A 17,521-nucleotide genomic window follows, 5' to 3' on the forward strand; every position below is an offset into this window, starting at 1 on the left:
TCAAGATAGCCTTTGAAATGAGTGATTTGTACACATTTTGAATTTGGGTACCTTCCCACATTCCAAAGTGAAGTATAGGATTATAAGATAACGACACTTGTTTCACATTGCTTGTTAACTCATCTGCACTAATTTCTATTAGGAACGTAAAAAATAAACTTTGAACAACAGTGCCTAGTGTTCATATTGAATGATCCATTGCCCTCTCGCCAGTGTTCCTCTACAGTACTACATTCTCTTTGTATGAGAATGGGAAGCTCTTCCTGGCTTTCTTAGTATCCTGGCAACCCTATCTAAAGCCATCTTCACTGAAAATATGACCATTACTTGTGAAATCTTTCCTGACACCTACCTTGAGGTCATCTAGAAAATATGAAGGATGAGAAAAATATGAATGCTTGTATGACACAAACACTCCCAGACTCCATATGTGAGCTACTCCAAATTTAACGCTGTACTGGAATTCCACACATTTACGAACATTTTCACAATTGTGCCAGGTAAATACATTGACAACTAAAACTTCTATAACAAATCAATATTTTATTTTCCAGCACATGTGAAGTTTATTTTTTTCTTTTTAAAAAACTATCTTTTTTAGGTTCCTTGCTTTTACTTTGACAAATCTAAGAAATCAACTCTCATTTTAATACTGAAAAATTGAATAGACTTTTTATTACTTATAAGGCTCACCTTTCTAAAGTTTGAGTAATAAAAATGCAACTAAGAACTTCTAATGAGAATTTTAATATGAGCAACAATTTACACTTATACTCAAGCATGATATAAAAAACTAGAAGTACTTAATTTATTTATCAGATTTGAAGTTTAAAATCTCAGGTTGGGGGAAAAAAACTATTTCAAAAGACTTTTGGCATGGAGGACTTTTTGCTTGAACCCAAATTTGAGTTAACTTCTAATCCTATGTTAGTTTCCACTTCATTTAGCACAGATAAAAGCCTTCTGTCAGAAACCCTTCAGAGAAAAAGCAAGGAAAAACGTCTTCCCTGTATAAAGACCCAAGGCCACGACGTTCTTCCCAGACAAATGTCGGTGGTCCTCATCACAAGAATGCCTGTGCTCTCTGCTTTATCAAAGATGACATCTATGAGTTATTCCCTTACTGATCTCTTCACTGATCTCTTGATTAAAGAAGGCATTAATGAGATGAAGAACAGCTTTTCCTCTCACAAAGTTAACTGGTCTCCATGAGGACGACATCTGACTCTGCACAGTGCTCCAATGGACAAGTTAACAGTATCCAACATGAGTGACATTCTGCCAACTCCTACTTCTGCAGCTGATTCTAACACAATGCACTTATTTATCCTAATGCAAAAGAGCTATGCACAATATAAGGTGTTTCATGGTTGCTTTTGCCACCTGAGGAAAGTGCAATGATCCCCTACCTCCTAATTCCTTCAAGTCCTATGAACTCTGAACACAGAGAATCTCTTTGGTTTCAAGAGTGAGTTTCTTCCCACAAGTCAGATAAGTACCTGTGTTAGACGAAAAAAATGGCCATAATCCTTCTCTCTAAATAAGACACCTTCACAACCAGTACTCCCTGGGGTTCATCAGGGAGAAACGTGCTGATAAAAGCTAACAAAGAAACTCAAAACACTACTCAGGGCAGATCCTTCTCTTTTTTTTAATCCTCACCCAAGGACATTTTTACATTTATTTTCAGACAGAGTGGGAGGGAGGGGGGAGAGAGAGAGACATCAATGTGAGAGAGACACATTGACTGGTTGCCACGACCCCAACCGGGCCGGGGACAAACTGCAACTGAGGTACATGCCCTTAGTGGGAACCGAACCTGGGACTCTCTGGTCCATAGGCCGATGCTCTAACCACTGAGCAAAACCGGCTAGGGCCAGATCCTTCTCTTATAGTAATCGCGATATTCTTCCTTTGGAATGTCCACTAGAAAGAATTTTTCCTTTTCTAACAGGATCATTATGACTCAGTAAAATTTCCTATATTAGCCTCCCCAAGTAAGTATTCGTGTTGATACTATTGAAATTATTAATTTAATACGACTTTAATGTAAAAATTAGACAGACTTCAAGGCTGACAATGTACATTTCAAATGTAGAATAAAAAAAAGACCTCCAGGGAATTAAAACGAATACTACCAACAATATAGGAGGAGCAAGAAGGGAGCAGATAGTGTAGACTTTCTGGGAACAGCAATATGAACTCAAGTATCTTGGTAGAAAGATGGCTCTAAGTCATACTGTGGGCTAATCTTCAGTGAGGACAGGCCCCTGGAGCACAAGCTTCTCTCCTTCCTAATATCTTTTTCAATTTTATGCTAAAACATCAGATAAGAGCCTACCTGACATTTTGGAGAATTTGCTGTGCTGGGATTGATATTCCGCATTGCCTAAGAGTAAAAAATAAGATGGATAAAAATTACTTTTAAGCCACATGGTTTGGCTATGTAGGCTGACTTACAAATTGCATCCAGACATATCACCATAGCACAGAATTCCCAAGCTAGCCCGAAGCAGCAGACTGAGGAAGACAGGAGCCAATGGCGTCACCACACAACAAACTGAAACCTCTCAAGTGTTGGACAGCATGGAGGACAGGACAGTAAGACTTTAAGTGTCAGGACTCAAAAAAAACTGATACTGGTCAAGTAGGTTCTTTGCTTCTGAATATTAGATGAAGCAGGAAAAATATAATTTGATATTTTAGTGATAAGACAAACTGTCAACGGAAGAAGTTCACAGGAAGCCGAAAGACTTGAGATATACTCAATTTATGCTGATTGCTAAAAAACAAAAACAAAAAAATCCTAAAATTATAGACTATTAGTACAAGAATAGAGCAGGTCTGTCATTTCAACGGAAGAAAAGGCAACACAGTTGGTAGTAAAGAAGAAACAGAGCAAGAAGTTACCTTTAAAGGAAGTAAAGCTATTCTGTCCAGGACCCATCACCCAGAGTAAAAGTGAAAATAAGACTTAGAAAAATTCTTTGGAAGGAAGGGTTTTATAAGGAGTAGCATTTTGCCCACCAAAACAACAACAAAAACACCAACAAACAAACCAGGCTGATCTATAGCATACAACAAAATGATGAACAGCCCATTTCTGAACTTTATATATAAAAATCATAAACATTAAGACTTTGACATTATTAATTCAATCATTTTTCCTAATAAGATTCCTTGGTTTACATAGTCTTCAATTCATATGTGAAACTAAGACTTGTATTTACTTAGACCATCCAGTACTCAGTAACAACAAAATAAAAAGCAAACAATGAAAACAGGCTGGGTAAGACATACTCTTAAAATTGTCATATTTCTTTTAATAGCTATGTAATTATATTCTTGATGGTGATCCCTTGTTCTCATGATGAAGTTTATTTACAAGAGAACTCTTTTCTTTATAACAATTTGTTGGAAAGTCAGTCAGAAATACAGTAAACTGGTTAATATGCTTCCTGTCGCCACCTTCCTAATGGCAGATAAAGACATATTTCTTCCAAGAACAGGTCCTGACATCATGTGCTGGTACAAACTCTTACTCCTACCAGGCCCACCTTTGGTGTCAACCACACTGTTGTTCCACTAAGAGATAACTGACAGCACAAACAGTTTAAAGGTAAGTCTGTCTGGGATTTCGTGGCTTATTTTAATTCTTCAGGTACCAGTTCCTCAAATCTCAAATCAGAGTTCAATGACTGTATCAAATTCATGTATTTCCATTAATATTCCAGTGACACTTCTAAAATATAACCCTCATTACAAAAAAGTACCTTGTTTAAATGCCTACTTCCTGGTAACAGAAATATAGAGTATTATGATTTTTTAAATGTTTACACTTAGTATGTGAGGATTTCGGTGGGGGGAAAAGTATGGATACATGTGTTCAATGTCTGTAAACAAATAGTGTCTTTAAAAAAAATAAAAGAAACTGACATCCTTAACCTTTTGTACTCTTTCAAAATCACACCATGTTTTTATTACCCAAAAAATGTATATAAAACTTTAAAAATAAACTACTTTGATAAGATCATACCCCCATTATCGAAACTTAGACTTAACCACTCTTAATCAAGATAAAGTAAAAATTGGCTTTTAGATGAGAGATTATCCGTTCTTATGGAACATAAAGACCAACAGTACTTTCTGAAAGAAAATTGATGGAAAGGTCATAAAGGGTTTCAAGATCTCTAATGTCCTATCTTTCCCAACTTAAAAAACAACAACAACAACAAAAAAAACCCATAACCAGGTATTTTAAGGCAGTTTGGGACCTTCTGAACTTTGGATAAGTTTTTATATAAAATATCTTAGATTCAGCAATACTGAAAGATATTTGTCACAAGAGAAATATCATATTGGTGTATTTCCCCAGATAGATCATTCATTTAAAGTAAAAGATGTTTTTCTCCAGGTGATGTCTCAGAGCCTCCCCCTTAGTGAAATCTTCAATAGTATAGTAATCTACAATTCCATGTACATTTGAGGAAGCATCCTTGCTTCTTTCAACTTTTGCTCAGCTGAAATGATAGCCCAAAACATCTCCTTGTGATACAGCTTTACATGTTACAGCCCATGTGATCAAAGGCCAGTAAAGAACCTAAACTAAGACAAGGACAGAGCTAGACAGAGTGTTTCTGTGTTGCTCTAGTTTTAGAGAAACAGCATTTCTCTAACTAACAAATGCTAAAATGAAATACCCACAACTTCATGGAGGAAAACAGACCCCAAAAAGTGGAAGGCTGGTTTCTAACCTGTGGCCTCACCTGCCGAAGCAGTTCTTGCTGCTTCAGTCGCAGTCTCTCTTTCTCCATCTGTAGTTGCTGCAGCCGCATCTGTTGCTGCTGGTTGGAGTTGCCACCACCCATGACTCCTCCCTGAGGGCTCTGGGGAGCCAGGGGTGGTGGCTGTTTCACTGGAGCACTTTGACTGATTCTCTGGTTCATGGCTGAAATGAAACAAAAGATCTGTCCTAAAAAACTAGGAAAAAGATATTTAGTTATTCTAAGCAACTGGGGATATTCAACACGAGTAGTCTTTTCTGTAATAAAACTGGAAATAACCTAAAAATCCATCAGTAGAACAATAGCTGTGTTAACTTATTACTACTGTTACAGTCATGTTGTTGTTACAAGTTGCAAGTCAGTCATAGAGAAAAGAAACGAGGTAGCTCCAACAGGCAATGAATGAAAAGGAACTGTCTAGGACATATCAAGTTAAAAGCAAAGTGCAGAGCAAAGAGTGTAAAAAAAAAAAAAAAAAATAGGAGAAATGTACATGACATGCATATCCAGAAAATATGAACTTAAGGACAGCCAAGAAACAACTAATATATTTTAGTTCTGGAGCTGGGAAATGGGGTGACTAAAGGACTGAGTTGAAGAGAGACATTTTTTTGTAACTTTTAAGTCTGAATGGTGTGAATACATTGCTTATTACAAAACAGAAATATATACATCTCCTGCCCTGGCTGGGTAGCTCAGTTGATTAGAGCATTGTCCCGTATATCACAAAGGTTTCAGGTTTGATTCTTGGTGGGGGCAAGTACAAGGGGCAAGTACAAGAGGCAAGTGATTGATGTTTCTCTTTCATGTCAATGTTTTTCTCTCTCTCAAATCAATAAACATATCATCAGGTGAGGATTTAAAAATATATACATCCTAAATATACACACACACACACACACACACCTCTATTAAAGCAAGTAGATTAAAATGATCTGATGCATGCTAATAAGAAAATAAGCCTACAAACATCTGGGTGGCAGATATCTGTCTCATTCAATACCATGATACCTCATCCAGCCCAGGTAGTCACTTTTTTTTTTTAGTTGAACTTGTATTATACCATTTCACAGTAAGAAATGGATTTGATTCTTATACTAGTGAATTCTAGTCACTGATACAACACTGATCAAACTGTGCATTGTGGTAACCTCAGTGAGCAGATGGAAGCTTTATTATGTGAAAATGTTAAGAATGATATATTACCTTTTCAGACATTTAATTTTTTTTAAGGTTAAATTTCGGGTCACTATTTCTCCTAAGTGTTTACTACATACTGACCAAAGAAAACCTCAGGCTAGACAACTTCACAAACATTCAAGGAAGAAATAAAACCAATCTTACACAACCTTTTCCAGAGAAGAGCAAAGAAGGAATACTTCACAATAATTTTGAGGCCAGCATAATCCTGATACCTTAACAAGGACATCAGAAGAAAAGAAAACCACAAACAATCCCTCTTATGAACCTTGCTACTGAAATTTGAAATAACACACACTGACTTTCCAGCCACAGGACGAACTCCTTGTGGTGAGTTTGGTAAATGTGAAGTCTTCTTGGAGACTTTTTAGTTTATTTGAGCAACCTCCTCAGCCTTTCCCAGAGTCCATTATGAACATTAAGAATTATCTTACCTCAGAACACTACCTCAGGGCTTTTCAATTTTGTTTTTCATCAGATTGTAATTTTTTTTTTAATTCCTCACCCAAGAATATTTTTCTACTTATTATTAGATAGAGTGGGAGAGAGGGAGAGAGAGAGAAACATCGATGTCGTAGAGCCACATCGACTGGTTGCCTCCCGCACGACCCCAGATGAACCATAACAAAGGTTTGTGCCCTTGACTGGAATCAAACCCGCTACTCACTGGTCCGCAGGCCGAGGCTCTAACTGCTGAGCCAAACTGGCCAGGGCCTGACTGTAATGTTTTATTTACAAATTTGCATACTCTCTCAGATTGAAGTGCCACAGGAGTGGGGAGAGTATCCTAAGCACATATATATCCTCAATGCCTAGCACAGAGTCTGACACAAAGTTTGTGCTAAAAAAACCACTAAAATGTTCCTAGAGTATTCACTGAGGCAGAAATTTAACTATTTAAAATATGACAATATAGAAATCCTACCAATTCCCCTTCAGACTGACCAAGTCTTCTGAGTCCAGCAAGACATTAATAAGAACCAAGAATGCTAAAAGAAAAATTACAGAGCAACCTCTCTCAGATGCCTTAGTTGAATTCAACCTACTGAGTCTTCATAAAGTCTCCAATTTTGGGGGGTCATTTTTTGGTCCTTAAGATATTTCATTAGATGTGAACAGTCAAATTAGGTTAAAAGTCATCTGAAATAATTCCTCTCTGTGTGATTCAGCCAACAACTCAGTAGATGCTTCACTTGTGACATTTGCTTTTGCATTTTAGAGACTTACTTTACTTCCCACTCACCATCCTCTCATCCCCAAGAGACAGCTGTTACCCGTTTGTTTATTCTATTCTTAAAAATCTAAGCAAACACACACCGACTTCTCAGATATAAGGTAGTATCCTATAAACATTTTACTCCATTTTTCCTTTTTCTATTTAATAATGTCCGTGAAAACACTCCAAAGTAGTGTATAGAGGTTTCCCCATTTTCTTTTGAAAATAGCTGATTAGTATACCATTCAACCAACCTTCCACTATGTGTTCACTATTACTAGAGAATGCCATACAGAAGAAGCTCACACATACACAATTTTGTATTTCTGCTACTGTATCCTTAGGGTAGAGTTCCATATTGAAGAGGTTGCAGAGTCAGTGGTTAAAACCGTAACATTGCCAAATTGCCCCCTCCTCCCCATACACATAGGGGTTGTACTCTGTTGTATCCCCACCAGTAAAATATGAAGACTGTCTTTTTATCCATCAGTCTTGCCAAACTTTTGGATTTTTGCCATTCTGAAAGATGAGAAATGGTTTTCACAGTGTGATTTTTATTTTACTGTGGCTTATTATAGGAGCTTGGTCAAGTTCCACATTGTATAGAGCCATTTGCATTTTTCATGTGAATTGTGTTTATCTTTTCCTATGGGGTTACTGATCTTTTTCTATGTTAGACTGTCTTTATGTACTAGGGATTAAAAAAAACAAACAACTTTTGTCATATGTTAAAAATAATTTCCCTCAACTTATGTCTTTTTAGTTTGCTTATTTTTTTATAAGTTTATTTTTTAAGTTGTCAAATTCATCAATATATTTTGAAATTTGAGCTATAGTTTCTCCACTCCCAGGTGACAGAATTATTCATCAATTTTTCGATTCAAAACTATATGGTTCCACCTTATTTTTATTTTATTTCTTTAAAAATTAATATTTTTTCTTTCTTGATTTTAGAGAGAAAGGAAGGGAGAGGGAGAGACAGAAACATCAATGAGAGAGAATATCGATTGGATGCCTCCTGCATGCTCCCACTGGGGATCAGGCCCACAACCTGGGCATGTGCCCTGATGAGGAATGGAATTGGTGACCTCTTGGTGTCTGGGTCGACACTCAACCAGTGAGACACACTGACCAGGCATGGTTCCATTTTATATATGTAATTCTTTAGCAATTCAATCCACTTGGAATTTACCCTGGTGTATGGCATGAAGGGTTCTAATTTTATCTTTCTTCATGACTATTAGTCCTGACACCACTCATGTAAAGTGTGTCATCTTTATCAGATTAAATTTGTTATTTTGTTTCTGGATTTTCTATCTTGCTCATTAATCTAACCACTTTTATATGAAGTACCACACTTCTAATTACAACCTTTATGTTTTAATAGCTGGTAGGACAAGCCATTCTTTTTTTTTTTTTTTTTAAGCGAATTTCTTACTATTGGAATCTAATTTAAGTGTATGTGGTTAAAATAACATGGTCTGTATACTGATTCTTGAAATTTGTGAGTTGATACATGGTCAATCCTTGATTTTGCATTAGGCTAGAGCCAGTTAGTTCTATGCATGATTTCAACCACTGAGCCTGTTTCTACCTCCTTCGTTATTAGCCTGAGTTCCTGATATCCTCAGGAGGCAAATGGCCCCTAAACCTGGCCAGCTCCTAGCTTGCCCTTGCTCACCACTATGTAGGTTTCATTTTCTGACCCACAGAGATTGTGGCCCTAGTTATGTCTTTTCAGTTATCTCTTTCAAATATTTTATCTGGCAGAACAGAGAAGGGATGTCAAAAAATGACTCACTCACTTCTCCATATTGTTCAAAGCTTTATTAATCTTTTATATGGAAAAAAGGTCAAGACTAATTTATAAAATATCTTTGTAAAGAACAAATGGCTAAAACTTTCATAATTACAGTTTATAGTTTAGTATTTTATAGGGGAACATATAGGAAAAAAGCCCAAAATCTGAGAGCTAAGATTTGCCAGGCACCATCAACAATCTCATTTAATACAATTGCTTGTATCCATCTACCTGTCACCAACATTAGATGTATGATAGACAGGCATCATAGTATGATATAAAAAACACAGCCTGTAGAGTCAAACAAACCACAACTCAAGTTGAGCCCACCAATTCAGTGATTCATCTGTGTCATCCACTACAGGAATGGGCAAGAGTAGGCTTATAGTATGTGAAGCATTTATTCCTGTACTATTTTTTATTAATTATTGTATTATTTTCCATATGAGCAACTGTAAACCAACTTTTGCCCACCACTATATAGCTGGGGATATTAAAATCTCCCTTTGTAGCCATGGTGGAGATTACGTAATTTATGTAAGGCATTTGTTATAATCCTGGAATGCAGTAGATGCTCCATAAATGTTAGTCTCCTCCCTTTAAACTTTAAGATTAGTATGCCTAAAGATAATCATCCTGGCTTGAATTCCAAAACCTCCCTTCCCCTTCTCCAGTTTTACCATGCCACTCATGGTTTCAAAGTATTCTGTGATTCACAAAGACATGTATACTTTATCTCTCCTATAAGATCTAAATGGAAGAAAATGGGTGGTGGAGATTGAGACTTAGCTTAACCCCCTTGGGGATCCTTCTCTTTTGATGAAACATGTTCCTGGCATTCCAGGACATCTAACATATTTCCCTATAGAGATGTTTTAAATACTGTGCTATGTTAAGTTTGATAATATGAATTAAATATGAATCAGGGGGCTGATGTGATTTGAGAATCTACCACATCCACTGACATCTCCTAGATTGAGGCCTACAGCAAAAACAAATATATCGGGGAAACATGTTTTCAGTTCTAAGCAATGAATTAAATAAAAAAATTTTAAAATCAGTGCTAGGAAATAGCCCATTGAGGAGTGTTGGAATTGTAAAATATAACTGATTTCAAAACAGATTCTAAAGCTATACACTGTCAAATATTTCATGTATTAAGAAATATTTTCATCTTTCCACACTGGAATTTTATTAATATAGCACTTAATATGTTAATAAAAGTAATATGTATTAGTTGTAAAAACTAATTGGATAATAACAAAATTGCATGAAAATAAAGAGGTAAATATCCTCTGCTTCCCACCAGTTTCCTAGGATTAGACACCATAAGCAGTAATCATTAATGACAGTGACCACTGCTGATGGCATGTTGAATTGGTTGGTAAAGTCTTTTGCAAATCTATGCTTATCTGACTATTCAAAACCACAGAAAGGGAAAAGCAGGATATCAAAAGATGAAGGAAGAACAACTCTGCCGAATTAAACAGAAATTTCAGCAAAATATACAACAGAAACAGCCTCTCTGGCTAATAATGGTGAGCACTTTAGGTTGTGTTTACCTAAATGCTGTTACCTATGGATACAAGCAGTGCTACAAGGTTTCCATATAAAGAGCTCACTTAAATGACCAAGTCAAGCAACACTGTTTATCTGCTGAAGCAGATTTATCCCTCTCCAGAAGCATCCTGTTCTTTACCTTCCTAGTATCTCAAGCATTTCAACAAAGCCTGTGAGCAGTGCACCCACATGGGGTGCAGCAGAGACCTCACAAGTAGGCATGAAACAAAACAGGCTTTGTTTCCTGGGGGAAGGGGGCAGGGCAGCTAGAAAAGAAAAGAACAGCATTACCAAATTCTTTCCCTCCATGATCAACTACTGAAATTCCAATGTTTCCAGTTTCAATAAAATTTCTAAAAGGTAAAGAGAAAAAAAGAATCCCTCAAATATGATAGCATTTTTAAAATGTTCATATGATATGTTTTTTAAAAAATTCGGATTCTATGCTGCCTGGACTATGAAATAGCAACTGTTTCAAGTTTTACTTAACAAATCAATCCTGACAGCTTTATGGTAGCAAGCCATCCACTCAGCAATCACTGAAAAATAAAAGACCACCTCCTCAAAAACAAATAAGGTCATCACCATGGATCTCTTCTGAAATTTTATTCTCAATATCTGAGTTTTTAAACTACAGACAATTTTCACATTTACTAATTTGTAACCTCAATCATGGAATACTGAAAAGTACTACAGATCTGGTAATCAACCATAAATTTTGGGATAAGCATTTCAATCCTGGTAATCTCATTAAGCATAAATTTAAAATTAGAAGTAATTTTTGCATTTTTAAAATATTGTCTTATAACAAATCTCTCACAACTTAAGAAAGCATTTCTTGCCCTGGCCGGTTTGGCTCAGTGGTTGGAGCATCCGCCTGCAGACCAGAGTTCCAGGTTTGGTTCCAGCTAGGGGCACGTACCAAAAAAAAAAAGGGGGGGGGGGTATTTCTTTACTTTGTATAATAGAGCAATTTTTAACCTTTTTCATCTCATGGCACACATAAACTAATTAGCAAAATTTTGTAGTACCAAAAAATTTATTTTTTGCCAATCCGACGGAAAAAAATAGGTATAATTTTGTTTCATTCACACTGAATGGCTATTGTTGTGTTGACAGCTATTTTTATGTTGGCTGTTTTACCTGTCAATTTAAGGCAAAAGAGGTCAGTGTCCCCAACTAAAATAGTCAGCTATTGCATGTTTTAAAGATTCTTGCAGCACACGGATCGCTGGTCTAATATGTTTTCAAGTCTTAGTCACTGATTTTTTACATATTCACATGACTATATTAGTTTGTTCATAACATTCAGATATACATTTTTGGTTTTCCTATACCTACAAAGGTACTCAAGACTGTAAAATAGTAGACTTGTTAAAAGAAATGAATGCTTTTCTAAAAGTAATAGGCCATCTATCAGTCTTAAAATAGTGAAAATAAAATGCAAAACACCCATTGCTAGCCAAGTGTTTACTACATGACTGAGGGCATAGAATCATCTACTATCTGGGTAACTTATGTACATATTTAAAAATAAAGTGGTTTTTCTGTGAAAATTCTTATTATTTGATTCGCACTGCAAATTTCTTACAAAAGGAGCAAACAGCCAGGATCTTTATCCAGTGATTGAATATATCTTTTTATTATTAATATACAAAAGATGTTACCCAACACTTAAAAAAAATTCTGTAAACATTACCATTATCTAATTTCTGAACATTTTAAGCACCCTAAAAATAAACCCCATATCCTCAGGAGTACACTTTCTATTGCCCTTTCACCAGTCCGTGGCAACCACTAATTACTTTGTCTCTCTAGATTTGCCTATTCTGGATATGTCATATAAATAGAATCAAACAATATCTGGCCTTCTGTGACTGGCTTGTCTCACACAGCATAAGTGTTTTCAAGATTCATCCATGTTGTGGTATCCAGCATTTCATTCCTTTTTATTGCCCAATAGTATTTCACTGTATGGATATACCACATTTTGTTAGCCCATTCATCATTGATGGACATTTGTGTTATTTTTACTTTTTGGCTACTATGAATAATGCTTCTATGAATATTCATGTATGGGTTTTTGTGTAGACATATGGTTTCATTTTGTTCTGCATATAAATCTAGGAATGGAATTTGCTGGGTCATATGATATTACTATGTTTAACTTTTTGAGGGCCTGCCAAACTGTTTTCCAAAGTGGCTGCATCATTTCTCAATTCCAGTTTCTTCACAGTCTGGTCAACACTTGTTATTGTCTCTCTGATTTTAGCCATCCCACTGCAAATAAAATGGTATCTCATTGTTGTTTTGCTTTGCATTATGTGGTAAGAGTTCAGTTCACCTCCCCTATGACTTTAAGGTTTTTCGCAAGCAAAGGAATCTCTCTCCTACACTTTGCACTCCTCTACTTTTCTAAGCACCAACCAGCAGGGCCCTAAAACTGTGTTAAAAGTATAGCAGTTCCTCAAATAACCAATGTCATTTTGTTATAATGTTGAGATACTATAGGAACTTAACTCTTGTTTATATCAATTAGCTATGGTCAAGGTGATTTCCTTACAGTTGGTTCACTTCAAGTTGCAGAACCTATAGACAACTTACTGTATCTAAATCTTTAAACTTAGAAAATACAAAAAAACACCATTATTTCAGTCAATTTCTTCTTCCTTCAACTCTCTATCAAAAGACTGGCAAGAAAATTCATTATAATGGTATTTTTCAAACAATACAATTATGGATGGAACTTAAAAAATAATTGGAGAGAACATTTTCTCCTCATCACCTCATTAAGCATTTTGCGGCAGGACTCGGGGTTGCTAAATGAGGTGAGGAGGAGAAGGGAGAAAGTGTTCTAACTAGCTTTCAAGCTCTTTCTGTCCCCAGAGTACAGCCATGTTTTTTCCTCTACTATGAAAATAAAGTTTAAATCTACTTTGGCGAGATAATTTAGATAATGAGACCACTGGCCTAAAGAGAAGAGGAATTATATTTTAAAATAAACCTGCCATGGAGAATTCATATTAGTGAGTAAACAGTTACATTAACAACAGCTTTATTTATTACATCTATTACTATTAATGCTTTTATAGAGGAAGTTATAATTTAGAAGAGATGCATATTTTCATTTTTATAGATAAGCACAGAAAATGGTCCTTTTATACAGTCTCAAGCATGATTGGCTTCCTTTCATCCTATAATGTCCCTTTTTGAAACAGCCTTCCCTGACCACATGTGCTCAAGCAGGTTCCCTCTAGCCCACATTATTCTCTTTTATGGCCCCTTGTTTATTATCCTTCATTGTATTTAACACATTTTGTAACAATTCATTTGTTTAGTAGCCCGCAACCCCCTCCCTGATGGCTAGTATAGTGCCTGGTATATAACTGGCACTCACATATTTGTTGAGTGAGTAAAAAAGTACTAAAATAGTTTCTATCCTTAGTTAATAGGATACCATTAGTAATGCACAGGAGAATCTCTAAAAGCTGAAGCAAGTCCAGAATGAGTTCAGCAACCAGGGTAGCAGAACAAAATGAGTACAATACAAAACAAAAATATGAACCAGTCTCCTTTCTAAATCATTCTGATTTATTTCAATAGAAATCTGTTTGACGTATTCCTCAGGAATTCTATAATGGTTTTCTCTGCCTCTCGTATCTGAAACTCAGGGATGGCACCAAAAGTGGCAGCACCAAATAGTTCTTTTCTCCAGCACATTTTATAAGATACTTGCTATTAATGCAGAGTTGATACAAATATATCTTCATTTTTAAAAAGAAAATGATGTTAAGATTTTAGTAACATAAATAAATCATTAATATAAATAATCATTTGGTGACTTGGGTAATATTAACCCTTTTAAGTTTAAAAAATTCTATATGAATTAATCTTGTAAACAAAGACAAAAATATTACTTTGCTATACAATTATTTGCATCATCGAATCACCGTCAAGTAGAAACTACACATTAATGTAACTTCATTAACATGTCTACTCACCCTTGGCCAGTAGTGGAGAGATTAGCTTACCATGACTGATATTTTGGTACCATTGTTCTAAATTTAATATAAATTTAAAAAAAGAATAAAACTGCAAATCTCAAGTGTTGAATTAATTTTGATATCCTATAATCCTATGTAATAAAATCTTCATTTCAGTAAGTGCTTGTTTTCAAGTAAAAAAAAAAAAATGTAGTGAGAGCAACAATGAGAAACAATCTGTCTAACAGTATGTTTTAAATCAAGCTTCAAGGAAGCACATAGCCTGGAACTATACTTCAAATCAGCTTACACCAGGCTTTCTATTATGCAACTTTAAATTTCAAAAACAAAGCATACGAAAATGCACTATCTTTTAAGGCATTAAAGCTGAACCCTGCTAACATAAGCATCTTTAAACTCCTATATGCTTCCAAGAGTTCGAGAGTATAGACAAAACTTAACTATTCCACCCAGCACTGCCCATCCCCCACCAGATGTTTGCCTGGGTATACTCACCAAGTGATAAGCCTTATCTATAGATTAAAGGTTGTAACATTTCCCTGTCTCCTCTTCAAAAGTAATTCCCAGTTGTGACCAGAGAACCAAAAGCTAACCTTAAAATGGTACCAAGTAAATAGTTCTAAAGTACCTCTGAAACCTCAATGAACTCAAATCTGCAGGCTACTGAGAAGTAAGTTCAAGTAAGGGTCCAAAGCAGTCACTAAAGAATTCATAATCTAGCATACTGTATTAAATTAAGGACTGAAAATATTTAAAAGCATCCCATATAATCCAGTCACACCTTACAGATTAATCCAATTAAGTCGAAAGAAGTGAGGTGTCTTTCTGAATAAGCTGGTTACCAGAAGAACTTGAGTCTCTTAACTCCCAACTGGGTAGGTCCATTTTTCTGCATCATGATTTAATTCTTCTGAATTTAGTACATTACAGGGTGGGGCAAAAGTAGATTTACAGTTGTTCATATGGAAAAACAACACAATAATAAATAATAATACAAGAATAAACTGTTTTGTGTACTCACAACTGTAAACCTACTTTTGCTCCACCATGTATATAACACCCTGTATATAACAAGATGTTAGCTCAATTTCTTTTATTTATTTATTTTTTTATCCTCACCCGAGGATATTTTTCCATTTTTTGTACAGATAGAGTGGGAGGGAGAGAGAGAGAGAAACATCGACGTGAAGGGACACATCGAGTGGCTGCCACCCGCACGACCAACCAGGGCCGGGGACAAACTGCAACCGAAGTACGTGCCCTTAGCGGGAACCGAACCCGGGTCTCTCCGGACCGCAGGCCGACGCTCTAACCGCTGAGCCAAACTGGCCAGGGCTTAGCTCAATTTCTAACTGTAGATTTAAAAAAATAAATTTTTGGAGGGTACACAAAATAAAATGCCATGTCAAAGCAATGCCATAACTATTTTTCTCACTGAATAATGTACATATAAAACACTATAATGAAAGTCATCCAGAGAAGAAGATTGAAATGGTAAAGTACCCAGAACATTTAACACATGAAAAAAATGGAGAAACCACAGTTAGAAAACAATGTTTGTTTTAGAACTATATCCACAAATTTGAAGATAAGTAAATTTCTAGGTAATAAAGGAACTTTCTGGTCATTAGAACTTTCCTTATAGAATGAACTGCCTTATAATGTGGTAAACTCTCAGTCAAGGGAGAGGTCAAAGCTGAGTTTGGAATATAATCTCTTAAGAATATGACAGAGGTGAGGCATGGTAATTTATCTACTACATGGCTTCAGTCTGCTCCAATCACATATCTTATAATTCTCTTCTGTAATTGGAAACTCATTACTTTTGGGTAATTTCTTCAAGAGAGCCACAATACAGCACGTAAGTAAATAAATTAACCACGATCATCTTTTTCCCTCTAAACTTTCCATATATTAGTATTGGTGAACTGGGTGTATTTCTGAAAAATTAGCTACATTTCATGTAAATTTCTTAAAATTTCTAGGTGTAAAAAGATCATGTTCAGATTCTAGTCCTGACATTTAACTATATAACTTTCGATTGGTGATAATTTTCCTAGATCTTAGAGGAGCTCAGATTTGGGGTAATAGTCCCTACTTCTTGAAGCATTAAAAAACAAAAAAAAACAAAAAACAAAACATTTTGTTGTTGATTTGGGGAGTCACAATAACTGACTGGCACTATAGCATTTAGTGGGCAAGAACCAGGGATGCTGACAGTCCTGCAGTGCCCAGAATATACCCCTACTCTTTTGAGAAAAGTTGATTAGAGGAATTATAAATTCCTCTTCAGGGCCACATTTTGTGAGGTTTTTCTATTAAAAATATTTAGTTAGTAACATCTTTTATTACCTAAGTCACAGTGAAAGATCTCCCCCAGACCCCATTGTAAGTAGTCAATAATATAGTATATAGTCCACAACCAAATACTGACAATTTGGGATAACCAGGAAAGATTATAAAAGGGTAAGAAAAACAAACAAACAAACAAACAAACAAACTTGTTTTTAATGCATGGATATTAAGAAACTTACTTTAATAAAATTCAAATTAGATGTTGACAGTCTATCTACCCAAGACTCCATGAATAGAATTACAAGTTTAATTCCTACAGCCTTTAGTGGTTTTCTTTTTTTCATCTCTTAACAGAACAGACTTATGCATTTAATTGGTCATTAGGTGTACTTTCATCAAAAGTAAAATATTACTTATAACAGCTATCAGAAATATTTGGTCTTGAAGGTAAAAGGTTAATGAAGTCTAAACAGTTAAAAAGTTTAATAAACCTCTAATTATTGATGCAAAATATTTAACTTTGATAAAATATGCTGAACAACTTTTGGCTTTAGGACTTAAATTATATGTAGATATGTATTTACTTATTTTAATTTTATTTCTTTATATTTTAGGAGATCATCACACACACACGCACACACCATATAGTAAGTTTTGGGAA

General features: G+C 35.5%; 1 protein-coding gene across 7 annotated transcripts in view; it reads right to left on the reverse strand.

Annotated features, from left to right (window-relative positions):
• The window catches only part of YAP1 (Yes1 associated transcriptional regulator), a 105,930-nt gene that overhangs the window by 19,227 nt on the left and 69,182 nt on the right, over positions 1-17,521 (reverse strand). For 3 of the 7 annotated variants that reach the window (XM_036259761.1, XM_036259758.1, XM_036259757.1), the window contains 2 exons: positions 4,755-4,948; positions 2,342-2,389 (listed from right to left, as the gene is read on the reverse strand). In XM_036259761.1, coding sequence (XP_036115654.1) covers positions 2,342-2,389; positions 4,755-4,948 — 242 coding nt within the window. The remainder of the gene's footprint in view (positions 1-2,341; positions 2,390-4,754; positions 4,949-17,521) is intronic. The other 4 variants (XM_036259762.1, XM_036259759.1, XM_036259763.1 and 1 more) reach the window with 2 other exon arrangements.

This window comes from Molossus molossus, unplaced genomic scaffold (assembly GCF_014108415.1).
Source record: "Molossus molossus isolate mMolMol1 unplaced genomic scaffold, mMolMol1.p scaffold_m16_p_13, whole genome shotgun sequence".
NCBI lineage: Eukaryota > Metazoa > Chordata > Mammalia > Chiroptera > Molossidae > Molossus > Molossus molossus.